General features: G+C 37.6%; 1 protein-coding gene across 1 annotated transcript in view; it reads left to right on the top strand.

Annotated features, from left to right (window-relative positions):
- Window positions 1-8808, top strand: part of LOC110093530 (subtilisin-like protease SBT1.1) — a 9564-nt gene extending 756 nt beyond the window's left edge. Inside the window, exons 2-4 of the mRNA XM_020818435.2 lie at window positions 6070-6933; window positions 7313-8348; window positions 8434-8808. Coding sequence (XP_020674094.2) covers window positions 6070-6933; window positions 7313-8348; window positions 8434-8808 — 2275 coding nt within the window. The remainder of the gene's footprint in view (window positions 1-6069; window positions 6934-7312; window positions 8349-8433) is intronic.
- The last annotated feature ends 4800 nt before the right edge of the window (window positions 8809-13608 follow it).

Here is a 13608-nt window from a genome sequence, read left to right as displayed (position 1 = left end):
ATATTTTAGGTATTTTTCCCCTTCTCAAAAAAATTTTTTGCCCTCATTTTATCAATCCTAAGCATTTTTGCCCATCCCCCACCCAAAAAATTTTTTTTGCCCACCCTAAAAAAAGAAGCTGGATCCGCCCCTGGATCATATGAACTCCAACTTTAGCAAACTTATAGTTGAACTGAGCGTCTCAGAAATATAAACCCAACGATACCAAATTCAACTCGATCCGAACCCAAATGGGCTCAAATCGAAGACCCGAAGCACATTCAGAAGGTTCAATTCATAATTTGGATTACCAAACCATTTTTCAAATATGACATGCTTATAGTCGAATCGAGCGGCTCGACGAGACAAATCCAACGAGCCCAAGATTATTGAATTCTGATATTGTTAAGACCTTTAAATGTCTGACGAACGGTCCATGATCAAGGGATTCATTATTGGCCGTCCATCCGAACCACTCCACATTTGCCCTTGATCCTCCTCCTATTTACGGGTCATGCCATCCTAAAAAAACTATAAATATCCCCTCATTTCTCTTGAGAGGGGATCCAAGCAAGTAAGAAGGAAGAAAAAGAAGAAGATTAGAAGAGAATAAGAGGAGGGAAGAAACTCCTCGCAACCACCGGCGGAGTTCCGCCCGACTTCCAAGTGACGCCGGAATTTTTCCCGACTTCCAAGTGACACCGGAATTTGTCCCGACTTTCGAGTGATGCCGAAATTCATTCCGACTTCCAAGTGATGCCAGAGTTTCGCCCGACTTTCAAGTGACGTCGAAACTCCGCCTGATCGATCTCCAAGTGACACCGAAACTCCGCTTGATCTCCAAGTGACGCCAGAATTCTGTCCGATCTCCAAGTGACTCTGGAGTTTTTCCCGAATAGCATCTAACGCCGGAGTTCTTCCCGGCCACCGACTGATGTCAGACTTCTACGCGAGGCCAGACCGCCGCTCGTTGCCAGATTTCTACCCGATGTTGGACTTCTACCAGTCGTCGGAGTTTCGCCGGACATCTATCCGAAGTTGGATTTTTGTCCATTATTGAACTTCTACCTAATGCCATCCTTCTGATCTCTATCGCCCGCCGACTACGGTTCGTTCGATTTACGTCGCCTGCCTACTACAATCCTTCTGACTTCTATCGCCCGCCGACTACGATTCTTCTGACTTACATCGCCCACCAAATGCAGTCCTTCCGACCTCTGTCACCCGTCGACTATGGTCCTTCAAACTTACGTTACCTGTCGACTACAGTCCTTCTGACCTCTGTCACCTGCCGCCTATGGTCTTTCTGACTTACATCGCCCAATAAATGCAGTCCTTCCGACCTCCGTCGCCCACCGACTATGGTCCTTCCGACTTACGTCGCCCACCGACTACAGTCCTTCCAACCAAACAAATACATCAACAATGATTCTTTGTATTCACATCATGTAATGTACTCTACAAGATGTACATCAAGCTAAGGCCTTCCCCTAAGGAAGGCCCTCATTTGTAATCAACTGCAATACTATTGGATTCATTTAAATTGAGCTAGGCCTCGTGGTTTTTTCCCTTTTCCAGGGGTTTTCCACGTAAAAATCTTGGTGTCTTTAGTGAATGACATACCCTCTCTTTTTATCTCTATGTGTGCCAGATCTTTGTACAAAGTTAAGACGTTAAATTTTATATTTCTCTACCGCCGCGAATACTCCAGGACGCAACAAGTAGTATCAAACAATATTGATATTCATATCGGTATTAATAATAGTACAATGTCATCAGTAAAATCGATGGCAGTAATATTAAGGCAATGTAGTCACAATAAATTTGTATAATAACAATAAATCAGTAAACAATAACAGTAAAACAGTAAAATTGTATAATAATATCAAATCAATAACATGCATTTTAGTAGAATAAATAAGTATGAAGTCCTGATTTAGGCAATGTTTTTCTAGTAAACACTAATCCATATCAATATCCTAATGACTCAATAAAAAGAGTAGTCAATCTTTTCCCATTGTTATAGTAATAAGTCCTTATAACTCAAAATTAGTGTCATATGAATTAATAAAGGATAACACCAAACTATAGTATTTAAAGGAAAACCCGTCAGTCACCATCCTGTACAGATAAACCAGCCTCCAGCCAACATCAGTGAAACTAGCTTTTACTTTTCCTCACATATATTATTAATACAATATTATAACAATAATAACAACCAGTTATTACTCAATCACATACCCACATTCATATCTAATGCTAGTATTAATAATATGCTTACATTAAAAATATCAGTTATTCAATCAGTACAAATAATACAAAATACAATAACTTTTATTTTATCCTAATGAAATTCAATAAATATTACAGTCAAAATGTCAAGAATAATTAATAAGATAAATATAAAAAATTGTGTAGTAAAAGTTCAATAAATAAGGAAAAAATACAATAAAATCAATTCTTATGAGAATAAAAAGTTAAAATCAAACTCTTTAAAAATAGAGGTAAGATTAAAATCACTTACAGTGATTTGAGCAATTTTTACAAAAGCGGCAAAACGAGCTGGCCACTGAAAAATCAGCTTTCTCCATTTTTCTCGGCCGTACTACAATTCAAATAGTAATTCACATTTTTTTTCATTTTCAATTATTTTCAAAAATTTGAATTGTTACACATTTAGAATACCATTCTTTGCCATTGTCTCTTTATCGCCTGATTGCTGTCATCAAAACACCACTCAATAGCTGCCGTAAGACTGCCATCATTGGACCACTATCCAATAATCACTGCCAGACAATCTTTTTTGAACTGCCCCCACCCGACCTTTACCATAAGACCACCATTGCGCTACCTCCATCATCGGACCGCCGTTGCCAAACCTTTGCCGCGCTTGATCCCCATCGCCGCCCAACCACCGACCATTATCGAACCGACGTCAGTACTTGACCATAATTATTTGAACGCACCTCATTCCCTACCGAATCAACAACAAATTTCACCAGTAATTCATACCCTTGTAATCCTACCTTCCTCACATTTGGGATGGACGAATCTTTGTAATCAATGCTCACTTATGATATTATTTCAACTGGCCAAGGCACTGTAGTTTTTTCCCTTCTCTAATTTTTCATATAATAACTTTGATCTCCTGTGCTCTTTTCATTCATTTATTTGTGTGTGACGTATTCCTATAAAATTAGGATGCATACTCACTCACTCTACAATCATGAATTTAGTGGGAGAAAGGTGGTTGCATGAAGAGGAGCAATGTGAGTTAGGGATTTGAAAGAAATTAAGCATGATAATGGGAAGAAATAAACTTGTCATCTCCCTCAAGTTAAATTCTTGTGCTTGCTGGGGGGTGCGGGGGTTTTACCGCCAACTTTCACCCAAAATTTTTTTCGTACAAGGCCTCAATGCTGTGTACCCCAACACCCTAATACTGTGTACCCGGGAGCATCGATGTTGTATTCCTGAGTGCCCTTGCATTGATCGATAGAGAGAAAAGTGCCGCAATGCTCTAGATTCGGCGCTGCAATGTTGTATGACGTCGTAACGTTGCGGGTTTGAGCGCCGCAATATCATGATGACAGAGGCTTGAGAGTCGTAGCGTTTCAAATTGGTGCCGCAACACTACGAGGCAGACTTGACAGTTTTCTTTCTCGTTTAGATTTTAGGGTTGCGTCCCTTGATGTTATTAACTTGACTTTGTCCTGTGTTTTGAGTGTGAGAACAGTGTAAGAGAGAAGAGAAGCATGAAGAGAGAGAAGAGATCTGTACTTATTTCTTCGACTTTTCAATAGATTTCTTATAATAACTAGTTATATGCAACTGTAGTTTCTTATAATCCCTAACCTAGTGATATTATTTCAACTGGCCAAGGCACTGTAGTTTTTTCCTTTCTCAAATTTTTCGTATATTAACTCTGTGCTCCTATGCTCTTTTCATTCATTTATTTGTGTGTGAGACATTCCTGCAAAATTAGGATGCATACTTACTATGCAATCATGAATTTAGTGGGAGAAAGGAGGTCCCATGAAGAGGAGCAATGTGAGTTAGGGATTTGAAAGAAAGCATTATGATAGGAAGAAATAATGGTGAATCGGATTTAGACTTCATTTAAGATAGCTTTTGACCACTGATTTTTTTTTTTTTAAAATTGCATTAGAAAGTTGTTTTAGAAAGTAGTAAGAAAAGTATCCTAGACGAGCAAAAGCCGTTGCCTTGAATTTAATGGCGATCTCCCTTACTGTTACAATGAACAGTAATCTTATTTGAAATTAATTTGTTCATCCTTTCACATTTTCTTCCCTTTCAAGTTTTCACATAAACTTTCCATCTAACATTTGCGTTAATTTGTTTTCTTTATCAATCACCTCTACGGCTGTTAGTTTGATTATTTTCTTATTACACTTATTGGTGGTGGTTCTAATCTCGCTTCCCTTTTCTTATGCAAACACTTATCTAACATAAATATTATTTTAAGCAACTTGCAAGTTGCATTTTCTTCATAGTAGCGTATGATACTCAGCTCTAAAACTGATAGTTCTCATTATGATATGCAGCATGTTTTAGTTAAATTTTTTTAGTAAGTTTGATACAAACTATATGAATCAGAAAAATAGCTTAATTTTTGTCCTTAACGTTGGCCACTACCGCCCGCCACCCGCTACTATTTGTCACGGCCGTTGCCACTAACCACCACGGGCTGCAAGTTGCCATCATCGCCTGTTATATTACACATAGGGACCGTCAACAACCGCCACTCACATCCTTTTATCCGCTACTAACCATCATAATCTTTAATTAGTTTTATATTGCATTCAGTTCACTTCAAGTCAAATGAAAAAAAATAATCGCCCAATGCTTAGTTTGTCAAATTAAATATTAAAGTAAGGTGGATTAAGGAGAAAATGTGTTGCAAGTCTCACTAAAACATGGTTATATAGCTCATAATATATGGTTAATTATATTTTCGCTATTTTAACTAAAGTCGAGCCGATCGAATAACTCACCAGCAGATGATTTTTAGAGTTATCTTATACCTAAACTACTAAATTAAAATATATTTAAAAAATATTAATTATGTTCCAGTTCAAAGCATTGCTTACAAAGAGAATTTTATTTGATCAATATTTTTATAATTTATATAGCTCAAAAGTGCTGCTAAATAATATTTTAAAACCGGCGGATTAGCAATATTTATTTTTTTAATCGTGATTAATCTTTGGGCAGCCGGGCAGGGGGCGGGTAGGGTCGGGTAGGTCCACGGGCAGCTGGGCAGACGTTTTAAACGGGTCGCGTCGTGTCAACCCGAACCCGACCCGTTTTTCAAATGGATCGAATCCGGCAACCCAAACCCGACCCGTTTTGAAATTGGGTGGGTCTAACCCTGACTTTTCGGGTCGGGTCCGGGTCAGGTTTTCGTGTCGTGTCAAATATTGACACCCCTACGTGGGAGAGCATGATTGGGAACCCCCAACCTAAATTTGATTCCCCTCTCATGCGACGTGACCCTTTAAGTAGGGAGAAAATAACCGTGGGTCCTGCACCTGTGGGGCAGAATATTGCTGATAAGCTTGTCAATGGACTAGTTACGCCGCTATGCGCCTTCTAATGGCAGTGGCAACAGGTAGATACCCCTTAAGTTGATCAAAGAAAATAACTGGGAGTCTCTCACTTGTGGCGTTGTTTATTGGTAGTCTCATCAAGTGATTAGTTACGAGGCCACATGCCTCTTAAGAGTGGCAGCGGGTAGATACCCGTTCCAGAAAGAAAAAAAATATCATTGAACTATCATCTAACAACATTTCTCTTCTTGTAAGTAATGGATTAACTACAAGCAATAATTAGTACTAACCAATTTTGTTTAAATCAACAAGCCAAAGCAACCACGCTTAGCTAAATCCTCCACATTCTTTTTTATTTTTAGCAAATTTGATTATAAATTTTTATATTTTGAATATATTAAATTGTTAATTTATGAACACCGCATCTATGAGACTGAGAATGCTTAGTTGACAGCCTAAACAGCTAACCAATAGACTAAATTATATTCTAAACCTTTCTACATATATGAGATCGTTATAGCTGCTGCTCTCACGATCAAATCATGAAGAAACCCATCTTCCTGATCTTCTTCCTCCACCTCACCACCTCCCTCCTCTGCTCCGCCGCCCATCTCCCCATCATCGCCAGCCATGGCGCCCCCCGCGACCGACACCAAGCCTATATCATCCACGTCCTGAAACCCAATGATACCGACTATCTCTCCGACGACCATCGCCTCCGCCACCATCTCTCCTTCCTCCCCACCACCTTGCTGGACTCCGGCGAGCCTCGCCTCATCTACTCTTACTCCCACGCCATCAGCGGCTTCGCCGCCCGTCTCACCCCCGACGAACTCCAATCCATACAAACCAAACCCGGCTTCCTCTTCGCCATTCCCGACCAGGCAAAAGTCAAGCCGCACACAACCTACACACCTTCCTTCATCGGCCTTAATTCCAACTCCGGCGCGTGGCCGGACTCGAGTTTCGGTGAAGGGATCATCATCGGGCTTATTGACACCGGCGTGGATCCCTCCCACGCGAGCTTCGCCGACGACGGGACGATGCCGCCTCCGCCGCCGAAATGGAGAGGACGATGCGATTTCCTTGCCGGAGTTTGTAACAACAAACTTATCGGGGCTGTAGCGTTCGAAGAAGGAACGCATCCGTCCCCGCTTGATGATCTGGGACATGGGACGCACACGGCGAGCACGGCGGCGGGAACTGCGGTGAGGAACGCGAGCGTGCTTGGTCAGGCGGCAGGAGTAGCTACTGGCGTGGCGCCGAGGGCTCATTTGGCGGTTTATAAAGTGCTTTTTGATGGTTCGGGAACGTTCTCGGACATTGTTGCGGGGATCGATAGGGCGATCGCTGATGGCGTCGACGTTCTCTCCATGTCTTTAGGGTCTGTATTTTTCCAAAGAATAGCAACTTTTTTTTATGAAAAAAATAAATTATAAAATTGAAGATCGGATAAAACTATTGGGTATTTATATGTACAACACATAATTTATATATATATTTACATAATTAAAATATAAATGTTAAAATTTTGTTATGTAAAATGCAAATTTTATGTCAAATAAAAATATTATTAATTTATTTTAAATAAAATATATTTTAATGTGATTAAGATATGCATATATTATATAAATAAATATCAAAATTTTGACCAGTTACAAGTTTTGCCAAACAAATTAATAATATTATTTTAAAAAATGACTAAAATAAACTATTACTTAAATAAATAAATAAATATTGACCAAAATTCAAAATTCTTACAGTACCGATCCCAGCGAACTATATGACAACAGCTTAATCACGTCCTCCTTCGCCGCCATGCAGCACAACGTCTTCCCCTCCACCTCCGCAGGTAATTCCGGTCCCTTCCAAAGCTACATCACCAACGACGCCCCCTGGATGCTCACTGTCGCCGCCGGTACCACCGACCGAAGAATAAAGGCCACTCTTTTACTCGGCAACAACAAGACATTCGACGGCGAGACAGCCTACCAACCAAACATCGCCACCATCCCCTTCACATCAATAGTATACCCCAGCGACTGCTCTCCTTCAACCCTCGCTAAAACCGGCGTAACCGGAAAAATCGTAGTTTGCTATCATTCAGACGTTATCGTAACCGGCTCCAACGTGAAGGACGCCGGAGGCGCCGCCATGGTGTTGCAGGGCCCGGCCGAGCGGGGGCTTTCGACTTTTTCCGACCCAAACGTCCTCCCAGCGGTGTCTTTAAACTACCCGGACTCCGACGCTGTTATCGATTACATATGGGCTTCGACATCTACCGCCGTGGCGTCGTTGGAATTCCGGGGAACGCAGTTCGGGGCCCCGAACTCGCCGTCAGTTGCGTCGTTTTCATCGCGTGGGCCTAGCGACTATAACGGCGGCATCTTAAAGCCGGATGTGATGGCGCCCGGGGTTAACGTACTCGCCGCTTGGCCCAAGAGTGTCGGTCCAGACCAAAAATCCAACCCGCCCAACAAAAATTTTAACTTTCTAAGCGGGACTTCGATGGCGGCGCCACACCTTTCTGGGGTGGCGGCGATTATCAAGAAACTGCATCCTGATTGGTCGACGGCGGCGGTGAAGTCGGCGATTATGACGACGGCGTATGCAACTTATCCGGACGGGTCAGCCATTGCGGATCAGTATCCGGACAACCCTGCTCCGCCGGCGGCGTTCTTTGCGATAGGGGCGGGGCAAGTTGATGCTTCCAAGGCTGCGGAGCCCGGGCTTGTCTACGACGCCGGCGTTGATGACTATGTGGGTTACATGTGCGGGTTGGGTTACAGTGATGCACAGGTAATTAAGATTGTATTATATGGGAAATTAAAAAAACGAGTCTTCATTTAAAATTCATAAGAAAAAATGATCTTGCGCATTGCAGGTGAGCGCGGTGGTGCAAAGCAGTGTGAAGTGTGCGGCAGTGAAGAGTATTCCGGCGGAGCAGCTAAACTACCCATCAATATCGCTCACATATGAAGCTGGAAGAAAGAAGAAGAGCGTGAGGAGGACGGTGACGAATGTGGGGGAAGCTAAGTCAATTTACAAAGTGAAGTATGTGGCACCGGCAGGGCTGAAGCTCACGATTACTCCACCTGTACTCGAATTCTCTAAGGTGGGGGAGAAGAAGTCTTTTGCGGTAGGGTTCAGGACTGGCGACGGGGCATCGCCGAAGAGTGGAGAGGTGGCGCAAGGAGAGCTAAGCTGGGTGAAGGACAAGGTGACTGTAAGGAGCCCAATCGTCATCACATTCGCGTAAATTTTGAATTTTTTTTTGTTCTTTATGATTGTTGCACTAATTTGGTGTTCATGTCAAGATGGCATTTTGTTTTTATTTGATTATGACTAAGAATATGTTTAATAAAGATAGAGACTCGCATAATGTTTGATTTCCCCTCACTACACATAGGGCCTCTTTATTTGACACTAAATGAGAATATGTTTTTATTTTTAAATAATTTGTGTATGTAGAAGTAAGAAGGTAATTAAGTTGTAAAAATAGTTATTTTGTGACAACTTTCATGTTGATTTTGTTTTTTTTTTTATTTGGGAGCATAATATTCTAATTTTTTTTATCAAATGCTCTAAAATTTATATTTAATAAGTTATATCTTTTTTTAATGTAAAATGGGTTAATTGGTGGGTTTGTGTCATTTGGATTACTAGCACGTTGGGTTGAGGTCGGTGCTTTTGATAAATTAACAGTTTGGATTTGGGTCACTTTGGTTGCTAGGGTCATTTTTGAGTTGGTATTTTTGACTACTCGTTTATTAAATGGGTTGGATTTTGTGTTGACTGAATCCAAGTCGATCAATTTCTTGTTGAACCCAAACCCAACTTATAAACCCATTTTGACACCCCTGATAAAAAAAGTTATTTAGTTGATGAACAAAGAATACGGTCTTCCCATTTCCTCGCGAATTGGACCGTTGAATTGAATGCTTACTCTTTCGTCATTCTATTATATATATGCAAACTACAAAACCTAACATCATAAGAAATTTATGAATATTTGTTCAAAGTAGATATAAATGAGTCCCCATCCTTCAAATTTAGGATTTATTTCGGATGGTTGCAACTTTTATAAAATGGTTGTAAAGATGCCGTGGAGAAAATAATTTTTTTAAAAATCACTATAAAAAATATCTTTTCAAAATAAAAAAATATTGAAATAGTAAAATAAGAGCTATCAAATAAAAATTATGGTTGTAGAATGCAAAACAAAACAATAAAAAAGCTGTCCTAAACGAAGCTATAATTTCAAAAAGGTCAAAAGTGATTTTCAGCTTCAAAGTTTTTAAAAATAATATAATATTATTAATTTGATATAATAATATATTATAATCTTATTTTTATTTGAACAATAATAAAGTAATGAAAAATTAATGTAAAAAAAAAAACTTGGCTCAAATAAACACAAGAATTGTATACTAGTTCTTAAGAAAAAAATTATATATATCATCGACTAGTATAGACTAAGTTCTAATATTCATATAATAAATATATAATATAGTTGAAGAAATATCATGAAAGAAACATCATCTCAGTTTGTTTATCCCAAATTGACATCGACATTAACTAATGAAAAATAATCTTTGCATAAAAATATGACAATTATGGGTCTTCAATCTATAAAATTTATAGATTTGTAACTTGAACAGATTTAACTCAAATCACCAGATCATTTTAAATCTTTCACTTGTGAACAAACATTCTTTGATTGGCCCTTTGTTAATGTGTATGTTGCCTTAGCTTTAAATTTTTTTCCAATAAGCTTAAACAACTCAAGTTCAAGTCTTTTGAATAGTAATTCCAACTTAAATCATGCTTCTATAGTATCTTTCATCTTGTCCTTTATACCCATCACTATATTGAACATGTTCTCAAATATGTTTCTTTCAATATGAATCAAATTAATGTTATGATGAATAAGATTAGAATGGAAATATGAGAACTCTCAAAATATGCTTCTATTTGTCCACAAATTCTCTCTATCAAAGCCAAAATCATCTACTCTACTAATGGAAAGAAATATATAATTGCCTTGACTAATATAAAAAGATTTTGGGTGAGGTTATGTTTTCAAGTTTGCTCTATTAATAGTGTAAGCTAAGATAACATTATTACACTTTCTTGTGTGTGACTAGCCTACACATCATTTTATTGCTTGCTTAAAAATATTCTTTCTCCTACTATCTTATAATTTATTCTTGCTTGTAATTAAGCATATAATAATATTAATTTGAAGGTCATCTATAAAATCTAATTTTTCATCAAATAATGAGATGCTATTATAAACTTCTTGTTGTTCATTATCTATTGGGTCCTCAATTATCTCTAAGAATGAAATTTAATCATTACATTGATTTTTTAAGTTATCCCTTCTATGACCTTTGTTATAAATTATTTCCCTAGTATTCTTAAAACTCCCCTCAATAGGAGCTTTGGTTATGTTAATTGGGCTAGATATAGAGTGGGCATAATAATAAATCAATGAGATGAAATTGAAGAGATTCAAGTACAAGATTTAGATAATGAAACACATTTATTTTTGTTGCATTACCTACAAGGCATAATGACAAGCTTCTTCTCTAGTTAGGGGATCATATAATTCAACCTCATTCAAAATGGTCATTCTTAGTCCAATGATAATTTTATTAACCAATTGTTAATTATTGTTAGCACAATCGATTTTAAAATTTAGATCTTCAAATAAGTTTAATATTTAATTACAAGGAGGCTAACTTGGCTTAAGGTCGATAAATATACATGTGGATTGGTTCTTAACATATTTTTCATCTCAATATAAGGGTTGTTCTTCTTAATATTTCTCATTTGCTAAGATGTATGCTTCGAAAACCATGTTATGTTTAATGAAAAAATATTTTAGTAAATGTAAATTTTGATACTTATACATCTTAATCATTTAAAGAAGTCATCATTATGAACTTGCCTATAACAATAAGAACAACATCAAGCCTTTATCCTACTGCGTGGGGTCGGTTATATGAATCCTTTTTCTTCAATGTGTCCATTTAAGGGTCAAATTCTCATTTAAATCTAATAAAGAAATGTCATTTCAAATATTTTCTAACCAAGTCATTTTAGGTCTATCTCTACCTTTCTTAACATAGGCCAAATATAATACATCTACTCTCCAAAGAGGGTCATCGGAGGCCAACGTTTTACATGACGAAATCATCTAAGGTGACTCTCTCTAATCTTATATGTCATTGGAACAGCTCCAACCTTTTCTCGGATATGCTAGTTTTGTATCGTGTCTCTAAGAGTAAGTCCACTCATCCACCTGAGCATCCTCATCTTAACAACACTTAACTTAATAATATGCTTATCTTTTAATGGCCAACATTCTGCACCATAAAGCATTGCAGATCTCACCACTATCTTATAAAATTTTCCCTTAAGATTGAGTGGTACTTTTCTATCACAAAACAAACCCGAATCATTCATCCACTTCAATCATTATGAGCTTCAACTTTAAGTTTCTTGAAAGGATCATTAAAGTCACCAACATTCTTATAATGATTGTGTATTCAACTTCCTTTCTGATGATTGGGTTATCTCTTATTAAGTTAATATTCCCATGGGTCAAAATAGGAATCATCATCTTTTATTGGCACATGATAGTTTTAAATAAAGAGTGGCACATGATGTTTATTATTTTGTAAATGATTTATGATCATTTGCAGTTATTCTTTTAATTCTCGCATTTAACTTCATCAAAGAAATATTTATTTTAGGTGTCATTATAATGAATTATAATGTCTAAGGAATCAATAACTTGAGATTGAATCTAATATTGAAAAATAGATTGAGCACCATAATATTATGTTAGAAAATAGATAAAGAGAGATGAGAGAAAAAAGAACTACATATGAGAGAGAGTGAAACAATAACAACAAAAACAACAAGCCTTTATCCCACTGTGGGGTTGGCTACATCAATTATTTTTCTCCATTGTGCATGGTTAGAAGTGAAATTCTCATTTAAATCTAATAAAGAAAGATCTTTTCTAATATTTTCTAACCAAATCTTTTTAAGTCTACCTCTACCTTTCTTAACATAAGTCAAATCTAATACATATATTTTTCTAATCGAGTCATTGGAAGGCTGCCATTTTATGTGACCAAAACAACTAAGGCGACCCTCTCTAATATTATCTTCCACTGGAGCTACTGCAACCTTTCACGTATATGCTCATTTTGTATCGTATCTCTAAGAGTAATCCACTCATCCACTTGAGCATCCTCATCTTTACAATACTTAACTTAATATTATGCTTCTCTTTTAATGGCCAACATTCTGCACCATAAAGCATTGCAGGTCTCACTACCATCTTATAGAATTTCCCTTAAGTTTGAGAGGGACTTGTCTATCACACAACAAGCTCAGTGCATTCCTCCACTTCAACCATCCAACTTGAATTCTACTAATAATAATTCCATCTATTTTAACATCACTCTGAACAATATACCCAAAATATCTAAAACATGTACTCTTATTAATGACTTGATCACTCAAAGTCATAATCCACCCACTAGATCTATTATTACTGAAATTACACTCCATATACTCAGTTTTAGATCTACTCAAATGAAAGCATTTAGACTCTAAGAGTGACCTTCATGATTTAAGTTTACCTTGAACCTCCTTAACAAAAAGCATACACCAAGCTACAACCTCTTGCAAATGTCTGGTAAGAACATCCATGACAAAAACAAAAGATACTTGGGGGGGGGGTGAGCGGCGGCGGTTTTGTGATGGTACTTGACATATTAAGCCTAAAAATTTTGTTAGATTATATAAGCTTTTTAATAAAGTTTTGTTTTGCTTCAAAACACTAAATATTCTTACACATGTAATTTTTGGATGTAAGAAAAAAAACATTCATATAACTAACTAACGAGTCTCAAGTCCTTCAAATAGGAAGTAGTTTCAAGTTTTGCAAGTGAACATGATTGACTCCTATGTATTTGCCCAAAATCCCCTATTTTAATCTGACCTGACACTCCCTTTTGACCTCATGAACAACCCATAT

Source organism: Dendrobium catenatum, unplaced genomic scaffold, assembly GCF_001605985.2.
Source record: "Dendrobium catenatum unplaced genomic scaffold, ASM160598v2 fragScaff_scaffold_450, whole genome shotgun sequence".
Lineage (NCBI taxonomy): Eukaryota > Viridiplantae > Streptophyta > Magnoliopsida > Asparagales > Orchidaceae > Dendrobium > Dendrobium catenatum.
The sequence above is the reverse complement of the archived record's forward strand: the minus strand, read 5'-3'. Positions and strand labels throughout refer to the sequence as shown.